This window comes from Camelina sativa, chromosome 12, assembly GCF_030686135.1.
Source record: "Camelina sativa cultivar CO46 ecotype springtype chromosome 12, ASM3068613v1".
Classification (NCBI taxonomy): Eukaryota; Viridiplantae; Streptophyta; class Magnoliopsida; order Brassicales; family Brassicaceae; genus Camelina; species Camelina sativa.
The window spans coordinates 32,394,643-32,414,604 of NC_141891.1; the positions used below are offsets into that span (position 1 = coordinate 32,394,643).

The window sequence follows — 19,962 nt, forward strand, 5'->3', positions numbered from 1 at the left end:
TCTGCATGAATCATAAATAACATAGATGAAATCATTAACTGCTTATAATGTCAAAGTGATCTGCTTTATAGAATGATCCCATTTCCCATAAGAAGAGCAAACACAAAAAAACAAAGATTAAATTTTTAAACAAAAGAAACCCTAAGTAGAGATGTTAAGAGATAATAACAACGAATTTAATCATACCCAGATACGAACATCACAGAGCAAACGTTTATTAAGAGAGTAAACACTATCTAGAAGCAAAGGGTGAAGAAACTAAGAACACAAACATGAAAAGTCCCTAAAGTCCATGCTACGTTTTGATTTGAATTAGCAATGTTATCTCACTTGAACAGAGCGAATGGTTAATAGGTTTTCACCAGAATAAGCTGCAAAGGACGAAGACGAAGACGAATTGAGAAAGAGCCGAGAGATTTTGGGGGTTTCTTTTTCGTGAAGATTAACAATTGAGAAGAATGTATAAAACGCTTAGTTTCACTGAAGTAACAAAGCTACGTCGTTTTGAGCCAAAGGACTTGAAAAAACATTAAGTGGGAGTTATTGGTTTGGGATTTGAATAGAGTCTAAAGACTTTAAAATGTTATATGGAATATGTTGTTATTAGATCAAGATTTTGTTAAACTCTGCTAAAGTTAAGTATTATTAATTTGTGATTTGTAAAAAGTCATGTAAAATCTTAAGAATTTTAAGTTATTGGATTCAGACTTTTATAAAGTCAATAATTTTTTTTTGTTATTCGATTAAAACAAAAAAATTTAGAATTGTTAATGAATTCAATTGTTGTGTTATTGATTCATGATTTTATACATTTTATTACAAAATAAAGTCATGGAAAGTATCACAAAAATACAGAGATTGTTTGGAGCATTTTACAAGATTTTAGAAAACTATTCAACAAAACTATAGAATACTTTCTAGCAATCCTTAAAAATCTTTCACTTATTCACTTTTGATGATTTTGTTGAAGTATTCAAAATTCTTTACAAAATGGAATTCAGTAATGCCCCCTTATGTACTATGAAGATATTGTCAATAGTTACACACATTAAATATTTCCCGCACTTGAAAAGTTAAATGAAAAAATCTCTTCCACCCTTCTTAGTTAACCAATCAAAATATAAAAATATGACATGTGATATCATATATATATAAAAATCAAAATTAAAATCAAAAGACAAAACAAATTATGGAAATCAATTTTGTAGATTTTTTATTAAGGAAATTATGTCGGTTTGGATTTATATTTTATAATTAAACGAATTATATAACTGTTTAGATTTATAAAAGATGATTAGAGTTTAGATTTTATAATTAAACAAAATTATATGTCAGTTTGGGTTTATAAAAGAGTGGTTAAAGTTTAGATTTTACACTAAACAAAATTATATGTCGGTTTGGGTTAATAAAATAGTGATTAGTATTTAGTTATTACAATAAAACAAAATTATATTTCAGTTTTGATTTATAAATGAGTGGCTAGGGTTTAGATTTTATAAATAAAAAAACTATAAATAATGTTAGGATGAATGAATTTATAGTTAAAACTATAAATAATTAGATAAAATTATATGTCAGTTTGAGTTTATAAAAAAACTAGGTAATAACCCGTGCTGTTGCACGAGGTGAAATTTTTGTTTGAGATATTACATTTGTAAATATATTTATTTAGTATAACATTTATAATACAAATGTATATTGGTTTGAATTCATTAAGTTTATGAAACTTTAAAATAGTAATCGTTTCACCATAAATTTTAGATTGACATGATGGCGGATTGGATCGAATGTGAACCGAATTAGTGATCAGTTAGATTTTTATCAAAATATTGAACTATTAAATCAGATAAAACCACAAAAAACTAAAATTTTACGAACCTGATGATTTAAATAAAATTGTTAACTCGGCCAAACCCGTCTGCTAAGCCATCCCGCAACGGGTTTAAATATTTTGAGCCGTAAAATATCTTTGCATCTGTGTCGCTTGAATTCGTAAGATCTGTGGGTAACCCACATGCATTTCAATAAATCATTTTTTCTAATATATAAATATATTTAAAGCTTAAACTTAATTTATATTTATAAAATTATGTGATAAATTTTTTATGAATAACACATTTTTTTTGGTTAAAAACACAATGGCATATAGCTAGAAATAATAAATCAAAATGAGACTAAATAACTAAATGTGTCACAGACTCTCTGGATTGGAGAAATTACGGTATTATATCACTGTATTTTTAAATTTTAGTTGGTCATTAGATCACTATATATCTCAGCTATTGGTATAATATTATTACTTGTTTTTATTTTTATTGGACTAGATTTTCTAAATTTTAAGATTTCTGTAAAAACACTATAACTGCATATTTATATATAATGGTCAACTACATAATTATCCAAATTCAAGTATATATTCATGTCATTTCAAATTGTAATCACAGGTTTTTTTTGGGCAAATATAGGTATTGTTTTTAGCTACAAAATAAATATTGAGCTAGTTTCAAATGATCTTCGATTATTTCACCTTTAGAGCTTTATTAAATTATTAGAAAGGTAACATTATTTATATTTCTGAAGATATGATTTTAAATGTACATATTTTTTACATCTCATAATGTAGTTATATTATTATATTACAATACATAGTGAAATTAATATAATTGCAAAAATATGTAGAGTATAATATTTCTCAGTTTTTGAATAATATTTACCAGTTTTAAAATTTATAGGAGTAAATTATTGTGTATATAAATAAATTAAATAGTAGTGGTAATTGACCCAAAAGAAGAATATAGCAGTGACATAGCAGTGACAGTTTTTATGTAATATTATAGAATATAAAGAACAAATACAAAATTGGGAATGAAGCTCTCTGACGATGACATATCAGCTTTTTTAAGAGAATGCTTCTCTTATGATATATAGGAGATAGTTAGGGTTTAGATTTTAAAACTAAAAACTATAAATAATGTTCTGATTAGTGATTTTAAATATTTCCCGAGCTTGAAAATTTAAATTATTGTACCATTTAGCTTAATTACTGTTTTTTTTTAAAATGAATGTAAAAGTATATTCAAACAAAAAAATTCCTTTTTACCATGAATGCGTCCTTATATCAAAAACAGGTTGATTAAAAAGCTGAAAGATTTGGAGACAGAGAAAATAGATACGAGTGGCCAACCAGAGCTGTAATCCATCACTAAACTTAATTATTGTTTTTAGTACAACTTAATTACTGTTTTTACCACAACTTAATAACTGTTTTAAATGATTTAGACTTAAATCTGATCCCCAACACGGATCCACATTGTCTCTAGCATTTTGATTACCATTATTAGAAGCAAGTTTACACGGGTTTGGTGGATTTTGCATCCCACTAGAAACAGGCTTATGCGGGTATGGTTGTTTGTTTCTGCATCTCGGTCTTTGCTTTTTTTGACTTCCTTCTTTGATCATAAGAAGTTCTCGTAAACCTATCAGATAACATACATACACCAACTTCTGTAACCGCGTAAAGGCACCTTCTGAGCCATTAGGCTTGTTCTTGTCCGGATGAAGCAAAAGTGCTAACTTCTTGTACTGGAAATTAGTTTGGAAATTAATGGATTGGGAAAATGGAAATTAATAAAAGAAAATTCATTACTAAGAAGTGGAGTGAATAGGAAATTATTAGTACAGAGAATATTCTATTGTATTTGATTGAGAGAAGTAAGGAAATATTATGTTTTGATATTCGTATTGTAGAAGACATAATGTTTTAAGCAAGTTAGGAGCCTACACATCGGCAATGAAAGGACTCTTCATTCTGTATTACTTCTACCCTATGTGTCTTGCATCTACTGCACTTTACCCACAACATACGGCTTTTTGATGAATCCCTAGACGCATACTGACGACTTCTTGCTTTCTCCCTCTGTTGTTGGTTTGATGCTCTATGGATATGAGTGCATGCTTCTCTCGACTTCCTCCTTTGATCATAAGAAGCTCTCCTAATCTTATCAGATAACAAACACCAAGTTTCTGAAACCAGCTTAAAGGCGCCTTCCGCACCATCAAACTTGTTCTTGTCCGGATGAAGCAAAAGAGCTAACTGCTTGTAAGTTTTCTTCACTGCTTCTTCATCCGCTAAAGGATCGACGCCGAGAATCTTGTACCAATCAGCCTCTCCTCCTCTGTTTGATGCATAGATATAAACATTGATCATCATTGAAACTTGCTTCAAACAATCAAGATTTGGATACAACAGCTGAGCCTTGTTAATGAAGTTCTTCGCACCATTGTAATCATTCTCCGAGAGTTTCTTCTTAGCAATCTCCATTGCTGTTCTAGCTTCTTCTTCCATCTTCTCTTCAGATATAAAACAGAACCAGTCCAGAAGATAACACAGAGAGATCCGAAGAAAAAACGAATAGAGATTTTGCAGTACCTCAGTGGACGATATAACAAAAGCCGTGAAAGGTCTCTCTGATCAACTTTAACCCTAGAAGTGTTACAGTACAAACAAGAACGCTTTGGTATAAGTCATTTTTATATATTTATACGGTGCTTTTTTTCCAATTTCCAAAAAGAAGATTGATTTCCTTTTTTCTTAGGGGATTATTAAAGGGAATTTTACAAAACAATTGAGTAACCAAAACGGAAAATATTATGTCGGTGAATAGAGATTTTTTTTTTCTTTGTTTTAATTGGAAGCAACTATTAAAATTGTTAATTTTGTAACATTAAAAATTTCTTAAAATATTTGAAAATGTAAAATGCTAGATCAATTGCTACATTGCGAGTTTTCTGAAATCTAGTATCTCAACGGTGAAGTAGTGAACCGAGAAACCAGCCAAGCCAAATATAAACGTCTACATCTGCTTTTAGTTTAGATTCATCAGAACATACATAGTACAAATGCGGTTTTGTACTATGATAGATCTCCAATAGACAAAAACAAAAGAACTTAGAGAGAGAGAGACTATGATGAGCCCACACGAACCTTAAGTCCAATGCTAACCTTTATCTTCAACGATTCACCATGCAACAAAGAGTGAGGGACAAACATGAAATTGTCTTGAGGGGTTTCAGAGCTCACTTTAAGAACCATCTTCACTTCTGGTGACTTATAAGTAAGAGTGTGCCCATCCATTGAGTAGTAGAGATAATATGCAAGCTTCCCTAGTTCCAGAGTAGATGGTGCAATGCATCTAATAGTCACATACACACCATGCAGCTCATTGAAACACTGCACTGCAAACAATAGACTCTTCTCAGATTCGCAAAGTACTATAATTTTCTCCGAAGCTATGTTCATCTCAACATCAACTGAACCACCGCAAACAAAGGACAGAGAATTGGATTCGTGACAGTGGTTATTAAAAAAGTGAGGGTAGATGTCATTGTATGATCCGGTGTGATTGCAGTCCAATGCAGGGCAGGCACATTGAGAGAAACTGCAGTCCTTTTCATGAGTTGATTCTTTACCATAAGATACATTTTCGGTGCATCCAAACTTAGCGTTTCGGCATGGGACAAAGACTGATTCTAGAACACTCTCCATTACACTGCAGCGTTTGTGGCCAACACGTAACTCACATGTAGGGCACTTATACCTCAGTTTAGAACAGCAAGAGGAGCAAGCCACATGCCCATTCTCACACTAAAATGGAATACCAATGAAATAACAATGACTAGTTATACACACATTTCCATAGAGAAACTGCAACTGAGGGAGAAACTGATTAGAAACAAAACCTGAAAGATAGGAACGTCAATGCATGGAAGCAAATGGGGCAATCAAGAATATCCAGACCAAGCAGCATCGCCGAGCGTGTCTTGCCCTCTGATGTAAAAATACGTTGCCTCTTTGTCGAGACATTGTTGCTCACTTCTTCTCTGTTGCCGAAGGATTTGGGAACTAAGGCTCTCTTCACGTCAGTAGATTTATGTTTGCGTCTGACCTGTTTATCATTGCCTCCTCTTTTACTTTCAGGCCTCTTTGAGCAATGTAGTAAGTGACGCCTCAAATGTGAAGTTCCATAAAGCTTTTCTATTATATAACTCCTACTACAATGGATGCAACGACCCCTTTTTTTGCCATCTTCCCCTACTCCTACTGATACAAACTCTTTCCAAACTTCAGCTTTTAAGTTTTGATTAGAATCAAAGATTGTTTGAATCGGTTGAGTCAGACTTTGTACTGGTCCTTGAGTTCCTTCGTCAAGCTCCTCTTTTATTTCCATACATTCATTCTCAGCATTAAGTGTTGGAATCATTTCCTGTGACTGGTAATCCATTACTCTGCATAAATTAAAACATCATTGTGTTAATGGCAACTGGCAAGTGTGCATATACAACAAACAATGTAGAAACTCAAAATCATAAATGCTTAATGTGATTTATCATAGCATAATCCCATTCTCAGCAGAAGAGAAAACACAAATACAAGACTACAGAAGAATTAAGTACTTATCATAACTGAAGCTAATCAATACACAAGTACACAACCACAGAACAATCATAAATAAACCCAAATACAAATGGGAAGAGATGAACATTGTTCAAACAGAAGACACGCACACAACCACTGGACCACAGAACAAACAAATTCAGATTAATCGCAGAACAATTATAGACAATTACATACCAAAAGAGCAAGTTCATTCAGAGCTATATGAGAGTAAAAGAGGAAGAATGAAGAGAAAAGTTTGAACCTTTTACATACAACAATCGTTTTCATAGTGTCATAACTCACAAGAATCATAGGCAATAACTTACCAAATCAAAGAGCTAATCATCAGAGCTATATGAGAGTAAAAGGGGAAGAACCCAAGAAAAAAAAAAAGTGAAAGCTTGAACCTTTAACATAGAACAATCGTTTTCATAGTGTCACAGATCATACAAGCCATATATATTCACAACAAACAATCATGTAGAACGAACAAAATCAGTTCAACCACAGAATAATCATAGACAATAACATACCAAAATAAAGAGCTAATCAAATCAGAGCTACATGAGAGTAAAATGTGAAGAAAAAAGAAGAAATTTTTTGAACCTTTTACATACAACAATCAAATTAGCAGACCGAACCCTGTCATGCACACACACATATGTTAATGCATCTAGATATTAACACTATCAACAAGCCAAAAAGAGAGCTTTGTAAAGTAAGAACAAAAAATGCAAACCCGAAAAGCTAAAAGCCTAAAAGTCCATGCCAAGTTTCAGTTCGAATTAGTACCTTTATCTCAATTGAACATAACAAAGGACTAATGGGTTTTCTCCAGAATAGGCTGCAAGGTTACAGAGACAGAAGAATTGAGGATGAGACGAGAAGGAGAAGAGATTCAAGGGCTCTCTTTTTTTTGAGTGACGTTCTAGAGTGAAGTACAAAAGAGTGAGTGAGTGAGAAGAAGCATAGAACGCATCGTTTTAGTGAACTAAAAAAGTTGAAAAGCACCAGTAGTAAATAAGCTCTGTATGCCGCGGTTAAACAAACATGTGGTGTCGAGTTAAAAGTAAAAAAAATTATGGAACCTAATTGTGAGTTTTTTTTGGTAAGTAACCTAATTGTGAGTTGGTTAGTGAAGTTTATGCCCTTGATCAAACGAGGCCGGAGTTTGAAAAGAGAAAGAGAGTCAAAGATTTTTTGTCTACATGCAAGTTTACTGTTACAAAACTGATACATAGAGATATAGAGCAATGGATTTGCCCAAAAAAAAACCAAAAAAGGTCCCGAGTCTTTACGTTCATAGCTTCCTAAACCAAGATGCAAATATGATAAATAGTTCATCTGGTCCCAAGTTTATTACTAACTGATTTCCCATCAGAAGTCAGACCATTGTACCATTTTTTTGATCGAAAATATATTATAGTATCACAATGAAAAAAACCAAGAATATACTAGTAGTAGATAAGGAATTCACGTCTTAAATAAAATAGAAATAACTTTGAATGGGAAACGAGAAAAGAGTACTAAAGTACATAACCAACATAAAACTTATTTCATCTTAATTCATAGCCTTCTTACTCTTGGTTCAACTTGCTGATACAAATCCTCAACTTCAACGCTTGACGTCCATGCAAGAAATAGGTGGGAACCAACATAAATCTTCTTCAGGGGTTAAGAAATTCAATTTCTGAATTTTCTTGACCTTTGGCAAATCAAACGTCATATTATATTTTTCCACAACGGTTGAGATGTGGCAGGAGAACTCACCAACTTCCAAGGCAGAAGGAGCAATACAGCTTACAGTCACATAAACACCATGTGGCTCAGTGAAACAGTGAACAACAAACAATAGACCATCTTTACATTCCTTCATAACAACTGAAGTGTACTCAGTCAATTCAAAGTATACTTCAGCGAATTTATCTCCAAAAGTAAACCGATAACTATATCCGCGTTCACCTTTGTGAATTTTAAAGTGAGAGTATAGATCCTTATAAGAGCCAGTGTACTTACAACTCCGTGCAGGGCATGAACATAGCGAGAAAGTACATTCCTTCGCATGAGTTAAATCTTCTCCGTAAGAAAATTTCTGTTTGCAACCAAACTGGACGTTTGGACATGGTACAATGACTGCCTTGATAACCCTCTCCATTGCTCTGCAACGAATGTGACCAATGGGAAGAGCACACGAAGGACATTTGTTCCTCAATTTGTTACAGCATGTCGAACATGATATATGTTCATTGTCACACTAAAAATGCAAAAGAACAAATTTACTACTAAATCAGTATTGAAACGATTTTTTTTTAAAAAGCAATAGTAAACGATTTTGAATTACCAACACAATGTCGAAAATTTTGCTACAACATTGAGATTAAAGTAAAAAAGTATTAATAAGATACGTAACCTGTAAGATAGGAGTAGTAAGTGTCGCCCTGGGCGTTCCGTAGAAACCGATCAAACCGAACCGAACAAACCGACATTTTCGGCGCAAACCGAAGACATTCAGTATAACCATTCGGCGCAATTGATTTTGACAATCGGATTTCGGTTCGGTTCGGTTCGGTTCGGTAATCGGATCCAATCGGTTATACCTAAACCGAGCCATATATAAGGCTAATAACATAACTCATTAACCCTAATACGTTTTGTTTGTCTTCTTTGGCTGCCTCATTGCGAGTCCTCACTCCTCAGATCCAAAAACTCCATCCATTCAACACTTCTCCAATCTTATATAGGTAAGCTCTTCTTCTTTCTCTTTAATTATATGTTTTATTCTTTACTATGTAAGTTCTTTCTATATCTTTGTAACTTCTGATTAGATTTGGAGAATTATTCTTCTGGGTTCGTTACTTTTTTTAGGGTACTAGTGTTGATGTATGTCTTCCTCGTCGTTTTAAGATCTTAACTGTTTTTTTTTGTTGCTGTTTGGTGATTTTACTTTCACTGGTTTATTTAATCGATTCTCATTTGGTGTTCATGATGTTAGGTAAAAAATTGGACGCCCAAGAACCACATCTTCACCGTCTCACATCGCCGTCATCGTTAGCTGCAACCACAGCCATTCTGGAAAATCCTAATATTTGTTGGATCTGTCCATTTGGGCTTTTCACTATTGGACTTGTTTTCAGACCCATTATTTGTCTTGACCTATTTTTTTAGGTCTGTGTAAATTTGTATTTGTTGATTTAAGCCCATTTATTTTATTTTTTTGTTTATTCGGTTCAAATTAACCGAATAAGAAAAAAATCGGTTTGAATTCCGAATTAATTTATAACGTGATAACCGACCCGAATAATCCGTGTACCGATTAACCCAAACCAAATTTAGTTTCGGTTCAATTCGGTATGAATTTTCAAAAACCGAATTTTCCCAAAACCGAATAACCCAACCCGTTTAACCCGAGATAGCCGAACGCCCAGGGCATCAGTGCAAATGGGACAATCAAGAGCTTTTAGATCAAGCAGCGTTGCGGAACAATCATCAACGTCGTTTTCATCATTGGATGATTCACAAAGTAAGTTATTTTGATTTCCAAGCCCAGCCATGTCTATGGACAGGTAAGAAGAGCTTTTGAGAAATTTTCTTTATCTTAGGCCATCCGCAATGGGGGAACAGTTGGTGTGTTCTTAGCCCATTAAAATTATAAATATAATGAATAGTGGCATAAGAACATGTTGTCCAGTTCTTGATATAGAACTGATCTAGGCTCAGTTCTAAGCTCACGTGGCAAGCTGTGATTGGATACAATTTTTTGGAAACAATTTTTCACAAATTAAAAGAGGATTTGATTTAAACTATGTATTAATTAAATAAAATGTTTGTTTGTTTTAATTAAGTAATATGCTTGTTTGTTTTTTTTTTAATCTTGAATGTTTTTTTTGTTTCATTAAAATTTGGTATTGTATTTTGAATTTTAGTACAAGTTTTATAAGTTTGCAATTTAAATGTTATTTTTACAGTTTTTATAAATGTAATATGTTTAAGAATATTATATTATTAAATCTTATGATCTTAAATATGTTCTCCCAATAATTAACTTTTTAACAAAAAATCTTAACTATTGATTTTAGATTATTTTCATAATATTTTTACTCTAAGAACATTCTAAAGTGTTCCCCATTGCGGATGCCCTTATGAGATTCATAGAAAGAAGATATATATATATAAGTATAGGAGATGGTTCATTAACACTATTCCCGAAGAGTATTTTTGTTTTAATTTCCGAAGAGTCTTTTATCTGAATTCATCCCATATTATGTCATAAATTCTTCTCGGAAATAGCTTGCATCAATTGGCTGGAGATCTCCCAAGAGTTTTGTTTTTCTCGTAGAACAAAAAAACTAATCAAAAATATCAAAAAAAAAAAATTAAAACAAAACTTAAGCAACATACTTTAATTAATGTCATAAATCCTACTATATTAATTGAGAAGTACAAATATGAAACTAACCTTAAAAAATGTAAAAATTTACATTCAAATACCATTAAAAATATTTAATAAAAATTAATTACTTAATTTAATAAATATAATAAATAGTTTGACCAAATATAAACAATACATCAGAAATTTCTAATAAAATAATTTAAATAATTATTAATTTTCAAAATAAAAATTATTTTATTTTTCAAACTAATTATGGATGAAAATTATAATTTATTTTTAAAAATATATAACCAATCAGAATTTTTAAAACTAAGATTTTATCACCAAGTAGGTAATATGATTATTTTTAATACCTAGATTTGGAAGATTTTGTTAAGATTTTAAATTATAGTTCTCATATCATCTTTTTTTTTTAATTTTATTTACAAATGCAAAATATCTTAGGCCTGGTTATTCCGGTTTAGAAAAATGCATGTTTAAATATCTTAACCTTGGTTATTTCGGTTTAACAGATACACTCCCCAAATTCGTCCACTTCGAAGTTCAGATTCAACATGGTTAGAACCGCTAGATCTTCAAAATAAATATGCACATTTCATATACACCTAAAAATGTGCATGAAAGTTTCTGACTCCACTTCAATTTTTTTTTTTGAATTATTAAGAGGTTCCGGACCTAAGCCCATACATCCCCTCAAGCTAGGGATCAGAGCATTTTATATAGTCTCTTTCCAAGCATCGTTTCTCAAACCAGCAACCTCTACACTTTGTCAGAGAGTCTTTACCAGTTGACCTATCGACACTTGATCACTTCAATTATTTACATAAATAGGAAGAAATCAACATAAAACCTATCTCGGGCCTGTTGATTTTTTCTCACTTTCCAAATGTTCATCACCTTTAATGTATAACTAGGTTCGGACACGCACGTATGTGCAGAGTCATATTTGTCAATATAACTCAAATTTAAATTGGACTGGTTTTAGTAAGTTTGTGAATATTTGAAATACTTATGATTTCACTTTGAAATTTTAATTATCAAGCTGCACAAACACACCTTGATAGGTGTATCCCGCAACAGATTTAATATTTTTTTGACCCATATAAAACCCATTTTATGAAACCCACATTGAGGTGTGTTTGCACAGCTTGATAATTTAGGTCATCCCATTTATTTTTTCCTAATCATGTTAAAATATTTAGACGGAGAGCTCGTATTTCCGTTTTGATATCATCATAAAGTAGATATTTAACCTTTTCAAAATTGACGCTTAATCAAATTAGTTAGGTTTTGAGAATTAAATATAGTTAAAAGAAAACACACATTCCCAATATGAGAGATTCTTGATATAATTTTTCTTTTTGGTATAAGACAAACTTTTATTCCCGATTGGAAATGGGATGGGATGGAAGCAAAAATTACCGAAGTCCCATGTTTTGCAAAACACAAAGATAAATTATATTATATTTATATATCATATGATATAAAATATTATAAAATTAATTAAATTCTTTATTCTTGTTATTTTATGTATGGTTCATCTATATTGGAACACACTTTAATTTTAATGCCTTTAATTGTTATTTTAAACATTGTTAGGCTATATAATTTGAACAAAAAAAACATGTTACATATAAGATTGTAAGCATTAATTTGTTTTATTATAATATGTTAACTTATAGTTATTAATTTATGGGGGAAAAGCAAAAATGCCCATTTTTCTATTCCACTTTTTAAAAATGCCCTTGGGAAGCGTCCATTTTTAAGGGTACCCTTTTTTTGGTGAAAAAGATAATTTTGCCCTTAATGAAGGAAACCTAATTTTCTTCACTTCGCCGTCCTTCTCTCCTTCTTCCTCAATCGACGATTCTCGATCCTTCTTCACGTCCGGCGATTTTCGATATTTCTTCGCGGTGATTCTGCGCTTTCGTCTCTCGTACACGTAATTCCCGACATCGATTCCGGTTCTATCGCAGGCAGGTTCCTTCTTTCTTTGTTTCTTTCTGGGTTTATCAATTTGGACTATCGCTATCAATTTGGACTATCGCTTTTTTAAATTTAAGGCTTTTAAATTTCTTTGATATCGATCTGGAATATGTAAACTCTTTTAAATTTGGATTTATGTTCTCGTAAATTAGTTTTTAAAAGCCCCTTCTGTTTCTTTGATATCGATCCAGATTCAGATATGACGCATTCAGATCGATAATTGTGTTTGATATGGATTTGAAATTAGTAAAGTCTTGTAAATTTGGATCGGTCGTAGTTGAATTATGTCGATAAAGTGTGTTGATAAGACGACTTCAAATCGATAATGTAACGCCCCCGAACCGCTCTATGACCACGGAGGCCATCGGACGGCGCCGAGACGCTACTTGTTGTGGGAACCGCACCCTGGTGGTCCGGTCGAGGGACGGAAGCTGCAGCTTCCCGACCAGTCCTCCTGGACGCGACTCCACCCACGGCCGAGGTTCGCTTAGGCTTTGCAACCCTTGCGTCCCATAGCACGCGTTGTGTTGGCCCGGACAAGGCCGAGTATCGTTTGCAACTTGCCATGTTTTCCTGAAAACCGTATATATATCACTTTAATAAAATAATTCATCATAAATAAATCATTAAAGCAATATATAAAGATAGTCGGGAAAATAAACATAACCGTTTACAAAATATAAGATTTTACAAAGAACACGTAAAACCCTATCCGGTACCCTAATGTTTGCTCCGGCTCTAAACTCGCTTAGGCTTCCCTGCAAGACCAAAATATTATCATGAGTAATCTAAGATTACTCAGTGAGTCTGGGTACCCCTTTCTCCTAAACAGGATACTAACTTCCCAACCCAACTACCCCGGCAAGCAAAGAAAACAAGCAAGGCAAACAAGCTAGCAAGTAATCAAAGCAACGCAACAAAAGTCATAGCGGAAGCAATTTAAACCATACACAAGCGAGAAAAGTTAGATTCAACGAATTGACTCGATGATCTAGACATCGCTATACACAACACAAGACGACTAAAGAACACTTAGACTCTTGAACCAAACGCAACTCTCTAAGACTACTAGAATAAACAAGGGATACTTGAACTATCCTAAAATCTTAGACAATACACGCATGTAAAGACGAATAGACTTAGACATGGAATACTTGAATGCTCGAAACTCTTTACACCTAGGGCCCTTCGATAATCTATTCCGTTCCGTACCATCTCCCATGCCGAGACCACAAAGGTCACCAGCAATGAGCCCGCAACTTAGCTACATCGTCATGTAGCGGTCACGCTAGTAGCTAGTTAGCCGTGACAGTGTCCCCACGTGAGTGGTCGTCGGGAACTCACGCGTGACAACCGCTTAAGGAACCAGAATTATCGATACACTACACTAGCTAAGACTCAGGAAACAAATTCGAGAGGCTAAGCTAAAATTAAAACACATAACCACAAGTTCAAGCATTGATAAATCAAGCACATTAGCATGAAATCAAGCAAGAAAATTAACATGGAATAATCAACAAGAAGCAAGAAAATAAATCAAGCAACTTAAGATTATTCTACATGCATGCAAGCAATATAAGCAACGTAAGCAAGTTAATGCAACAAGTTTGACTATGCATGCAACCGTTTATGATTTAACCATTTAAATCTCTAACTCCCACTTTACATGCAACCTATTCGTTTTAATCATTTAAATCCTTAAGGTTCATTTAAGCATGTTTTAACCTCGATTAAAATTATGCAATATATTGCAAAATACTTAATCATTTAATCATGCATGAAACCGGTTTTTCAACAAGAATAAATTCAAGTAAAACTAGGTTTGATCATGCATGCGACTAAACCCAAATTTTATGCAAGTCCAAAATTGCATAAAATGCATCCAAATTCATTCGCGATCTTGCATGGTGATTCCTAGCTCAAATTCGATGTAATCTTTAACATGAATCTAGCGTGAATCCTACCAAGTTTATGCATGCAACAATTTAACTGATTCTACCAAGAATCTAGTCTACATGCAACAAACAATTACCGCAGAACTCACCTGGACGTGATCGGTGATGATTGGACTTCACGGCACCGCGGATCAGACAATTCTCCTCTCGCGCTAGACAGCTTCTCGACCAACTTTACCGCAAACTGCGTCTCCTCTCGACACAAGCAGCACTTCGCTTCGATCTCTCCCTCTCGGTGATCTCTCTCGGCAATCCCTCTCTCGTTTCTCTCCCCTTTCTCTCTTCCTCTCCTTTCTTCCTCTCCTTTCTTTCTCTCTCTCTTCTTTACTTAAGATTTTTGGGTGAAAATGAGAGGAAGTAGAGGTCCTTATATAGAGGAAGAGAGTGGCAACTTGGCCCAATGCATGTTGGACGTTTTGCCTAGACTTATGGCCACACAATCTCTTGTTTGTACACTTGTTGAGTGTAAGCAACACTTGGCCAAAGGAATCTTGCATGCTTTTGCATTCACACCTTACATGAAATTCTATTGGCTGCATGGAAATGATTATGTCTTCCACTTCCAACTTTGTTGTAGAGATTCCATAGAATATCCCCCTTTGATTCCTCTCCTAACTTGCATGAATTCTCATTGGTTGATTTTTGAGAAAACAAATTCCGCAATTTCCGGAGTCTTGTCGGGTCGGCCGGTCGTCGATCATCTCTCGACATTTCTCGACCATCTTCGACCATCGCTCGACTATCGTCGGTTCTCTCGGCATTTCTCGGACAACTCTCTCGACAACTCGGACGCTATCGATCCTCTCGACAAAATCGGATAGTTTTCTCGGTCTCTCGGACATTATCGATCCCTTCGGCAACTCTCGACGGATTTTCTCGACATTCTCAATGGATTTCCTCGACAGATTCTCTCGATCATCTCGACGGATTGTCTCGACCACTCCTTGGATGTCTCGGTATTTTTCCCGGTACTTACCCGACTTTCCGCGGATGCTATTTCCGCATAGACTGATAATTTTCGACCAGCCTTAAGGTCTCGATCGCACCTCCAGTCACTTCAGTCTTGACTCGGCCATTCTCCGATTCATGAATTTTTCCTCGGACTTATTGTGGTCGTTCTTCTTTGTTTTACTCCCGCTACTTCCTTAAGTCTTTTCTGGGCCATTTCCTCGAATTTTTTTTTTGGGATTTCTACCCTTAGTGAGGGTCACTACAGATAACGTGTGATGTTGATTTTTAAAAACCTTTTTAAATCTCTTGTAAATCCGTTGAAAAGTCTAATTAAGTGTGAATCTTTAACAGATGGCATCAAGTGATTTTGAAGCCCTTGCACTACCAGAACCAATATATGATATGGGTTTTGAACCAATTGTTGGAGCAAACATATGTCAACATTCGGACTTAAGCCTAGTTGACAAAGTTAAAGAGGCATTAGGTAAAGAATATTTCACGAAGCTTCAATCTTCTTTCCTTGGGCCTATCATCAATCTTTCGACCAGAGACATCAAATTTTCTGGGAAATTATTCCACTACTTGAAGCTGAGAAGGCTGAAGACAAGAGGGAGAAACTTATGGTTTACAGTCGACATGCAACCTCTTCGGTTCTCCATGAGAGAGTTCTTCCTTACAACATGTAATTATAAAGTGTTTGCAATGGTTTTAAAAACCTTTCAATTGTTTTTTAAAAGGGTTTTAAAAGGGTTTTAAAACCTTTTAAAACCCTTTTAAAACCTTTTAAAACCCTTTTAAAACCTTTTAAAACCCTTTTAAATTTTAAAATTGTTAAAAGCCCGTTAAAACCCTTTTAAAACTCTTTTAAACTCTTTTAAAACCCTTTTAAAACTCTTTTAAAACCCTTTTAAAACTCTTTTAAAACCCCTTTAAAACCTTTTAAAACTATTGTAAAAGGGTTTTTCCCGTTTTAGAAGTTTTAAAACCCTTTTAAAAGGATTTTAAATCCTTTTTAAAAGGGTTTTAAAACATTTTTTTTATTAAATAACCTTTTAAAACTCTTTTAAAAGGGTTTTAAAAGGTTTTTAAAGGGTTTTAAAACAGTTTATATTAGGCAAGTTTGAACAAACTAACATCATTGTTTTATTAAACATAGGGATTCAACGCGAACCTATTCATAGAGAACCAAGGAATAACGGCAAATATCCAATTAGTGAACCATATTCTTGGGCGGTGAGAGGAGATTACACTTTAACTCAACTTCAACATCGACTATTTAATGAACCAGAAGAGGGTGAAGAACCTTTGGATGTCAAAGAAAAGGAATGCCTCGCTGCAGTGGTGTTAACAGAAGGTATTTTGATGACACCATATTCATTAGAGAAGATACCTCTGTCTAAGCTTAAGCATGCATCAGATTTCGAGATGTATACAGCCCAACCATGGGGCAAGGAAGCGTATAACATTCTCGCCACATGCATTCAGAAATTCGATAAAGATTCTTGGTCAAAAGGTCAGTATAGTGTCAAGGGATTTCCCTTAGCATTATATATATGGGCCTTGAGTGCTGTTCCAATTTTTGGTGATACATTTGGGAGAAGATGTAATTTTTCCAGAACATTCTATCCACTGATTCTCAACTGGCACTCAAGTCGATATGCAAGGTTTGATGATATTGTTGATGCTATTAAGACAGCAACTTGTGTAAGTTTTGAATTCTATTAAAAGTGTAGTTTTGATTATTCATTTGTTATCTTATTTGATGAGTTTTGTTTTGATGGATTTTGATTATTTTTGTAGGTTGAAGTCAAAACAATAATTGGAGATCCACAAGAATATAAGCATTTGGCTGATGAAGATGACAATGATTTTGAAGAAGTTATTGGCTTGGTTATGAAAGGCTATAGGTTGAAGAAAGAAGAATGGTCTTCTAGATTAGTTGATATTTACTATGCTATGGGAGAGTTCACTACAAGAAATATGCGTATTCTTAGCACACGAAAATCGCTATGATATCGATTTGATAGCAATTTCGTAAACGCTGTCTTTGCCGGTACTATCTTAGAGGAGACATATATAATAGCGTTTTTTCTCTATGCTATCAATTGTCTTTTTATAATAGCGTTATTTTATCACTATATTAAAATTATTAGTAGTATTTTTTATTTGCTATAATATAATTAATAGTAGCAAAATTATGTACTATGGTTTTGTGAACTGTAACTATATATTATTGCTATAATATACTTTCCAGGCAGCCTGATTATATATATTATATATATATACAGCTTTTGCAAAACAATATATAAGAAAAACTATATAGAAGCTTCAAAATACAATACCTATCGTTTTAAACATTTCAAGTACAATACACTACACACATTATAAGTCTCAAACCAACTCTTAACCTAAGATTACAAATACTACAATCAACAAAAACATGAACCTAGAGATTTTTTAGACCTTCAATAACTCCTCAAGGAGGCGAAGATGCTGTTTCCAAAACTTAGCTTGCTCTTGCTTCATGTTTTTCAGGTCAAAATTTAGCTCACTCCTAACTGACATAAAGAGCTTATGCAAAGGTTCATCATCAATCTCCATGTACTCAGCTGCCTTGGTGAAAACTTCCGTAACTTTTCTGAAGAACAAAGATTTTGAAACATGTCATAGTAATAAACAAAAAACTGATTTGTCATGCACCTATAGCATCACTCGGATGTATATGGGTATGATTGAATATACCTTTATTATCCGACACCATGGAAACCAGAAACCAGAAACCAGAACCCATGTAAGATACACCATGGAAACAAACAAAGTCCTCCTCAGATCCTCACCTTCAAAGACACCAAAACGACACCTGCACCACATCAACGATTCTAAGAACCATCATTAGTGTTTTAAGTCTGAAATAACAGCCAAAGTTCAAACCATAAATCCCACATGTATCAATCTTAAAATCCAAGTGAAAAGCTTCATACCTTCTTAGACACTTCAATTCTTTTGTTAAAGAAATTGAAGATGTATCCGTATGCTACCTGGTAAGCCCTTGTCATTGTTTAAAGATGAATTTCCTGCAAGAGAAAAAATTATGAAGGTAACCTTTGTGGGTGATCCTTTTTAGTAAGGAGAAACAAAAATCAGAAGCTAACCTTTGTGGATAACACTTGTTCATGAGATTTATCAAGAATTATATTTGTAGCATGGTTAAAACCTTTAAAAACATGTGAAAACCTTTAAGAGAAAACAACATACGACAATGTTGCGTCCATCATTTGTCATCAACGAAATAATCTCTGCAACACCAACCAAATGATAAGATTTTAAGATAATTCATGCAGACATACATGAGATAAGACAAGTCCAAATGATGAATGCATGTAACTGATTCTGATGTCAAAGTTCCACTAATTAATATATTTGTTATAAACCTTACAAAATGCTAAAAAAACCATATAACTAAATTTATATATTTGTTCCGAATGATACATGAAGAACAAGATGATGTACATAGGGAGTTGGTGACAATATACCTGAGCAGCAACGTGATTCTTTTAAGAAAACACATTGGAAATATCAGGTAACACTTGATTGATTAAGCCAAATATGAATAGGTAAAGAGGAAAGAAAGAAGAAAGAAACCAGGAGCTGTTCTTCCCGTACGGAGTTTAGTTAAATCACGAGACAAGGCATCGATGGTTACCTCTATTTGAGAAGAGGCAGCTGCTTTCATGCTAGGTCTGATATCTGGAGAAGTGTCGACCATACCCGTTGCTGCTGATGAAACGTCCTCTGAAGAAGAATAAGAAGATAAAAGAGTTAGTATAACAAGAGAAGAAGCTTTAACAAAATCATTCTTAGATTAGAGAATAAATTTATTAGCTTTACTTGATTTTTTGCCTTTAGCGAATAAGCCTTGTCGAGAATCTCTGAGGAAATCGGGCATGAACAAATCGAATTGGGGATCTCGGCTGCCTATCACCATCAAATTGGGAATATGATTGGAATCCTAGATCTTAAACTCAAAGACACCAAAATTAAATAAAAACCCTAGATCCCCTTTCATAAACTAACTCACCTAGATCTTCAGATAGAGAGAGACGCCTTTGCCGTGCTTTGAAGACAGAAAGAGTGATTTTTAGTTCCCGCTTATGTATTTTGAGGTGTAGCGTTTTAAAAGCACTATTATATAGATTCATTTTAAAAATTTTATCAACAATAGCATTTGCGAAAACTGCGCTATG

The 19,962-nt window shown here is 33.7% G+C and overlaps 1 protein-coding gene, 4 long non-coding RNA genes and 2 pseudogenes across 6 annotated transcripts; 1 reads left to right on the forward strand and 6 right to left on the reverse strand.

Moving 5' to 3' along the window:
• Positions 1-3,769: 3,769 nt before the first annotated feature.
• On the reverse strand, positions 3,770-4,345 carry LOC147932897 (uncharacterized). The gene has a single exon (XM_087477220.1). It carries the CDS (start codon positions 4,343-4,345, stop codon positions 3,770-3,772), a length of 576 nt encoding a protein of 191 aa, XP_087333346.1.
• Positions 4,346-4,714: 369 nt separating this feature from the next.
• Positions 4,715-7,357, reverse strand: LOC104733047 (E3 ubiquitin-protein ligase SINA-like 7; annotated as a pseudogene). Its single transcript, XR_015574084.1, has 3 exons — positions 7,229-7,357; positions 5,740-6,285; positions 4,715-5,644 (listed from the first exon to the last, which is right to left on the reverse strand). The product of XR_015574084.1 is annotated as an E3 ubiquitin-protein ligase SINA-like 7 (transcript).
• A 694-nt stretch (positions 7,358-8,051) lies between these two features.
• On the reverse strand, positions 8,052-8,957 carry LOC104734105 (E3 ubiquitin-protein ligase SINA-like 7 pseudogene; annotated as a pseudogene).
• A 120-nt stretch (positions 8,958-9,077) lies between these two features.
• Positions 9,078-9,836, forward strand: LOC109127876 (uncharacterized). Its single transcript, XR_002034446.2, has 2 exons — positions 9,078-9,177; positions 9,429-9,836. It is a non-coding gene; the product is annotated as an uncharacterized LOC109127876 (long non-coding RNA).
• Positions 9,837-13,435: 3,599 nt separating this feature from the next.
• Positions 13,436-15,064, reverse strand: LOC147932898 (uncharacterized). The gene is made up of 2 exons (XR_015575436.1): positions 14,857-15,064; positions 13,436-13,570 (listed from the first exon to the last, which is right to left on the reverse strand). It is a non-coding gene; the product is annotated as an uncharacterized LOC147932898 (long non-coding RNA).
• A 2,958-nt stretch (positions 15,065-18,022) lies between these two features.
• LOC147932899 (uncharacterized) lies at positions 18,023-18,837 on the reverse strand. The gene is made up of 3 exons (XR_015573863.1): positions 18,700-18,837; positions 18,461-18,578; positions 18,023-18,356 (listed from the first exon to the last, which is right to left on the reverse strand). It is a non-coding gene; the product is annotated as an uncharacterized LOC147932899 (long non-coding RNA).
• Positions 18,838-18,875: 38 nt separating this feature from the next.
• On the reverse strand, positions 18,876-19,745 carry LOC147932900 (uncharacterized). Its single transcript, XR_015573862.1, has 3 exons — positions 19,607-19,745; positions 19,422-19,510; positions 18,876-19,014 (listed from the first exon to the last, which is right to left on the reverse strand). It is a non-coding gene; the product is annotated as an uncharacterized LOC147932900 (long non-coding RNA).
• Positions 19,746-19,962: the final 217 nt, after the last annotated feature.

Coding starts and splice junctions, on each gene's coding strand:
- LOC147932897 (XM_087477220.1), bottom strand. CDS start 4,345: ATGGAAGAAGAAGCTAGAACAGCAATGGAGATTGCTAAGAAGAAACTC.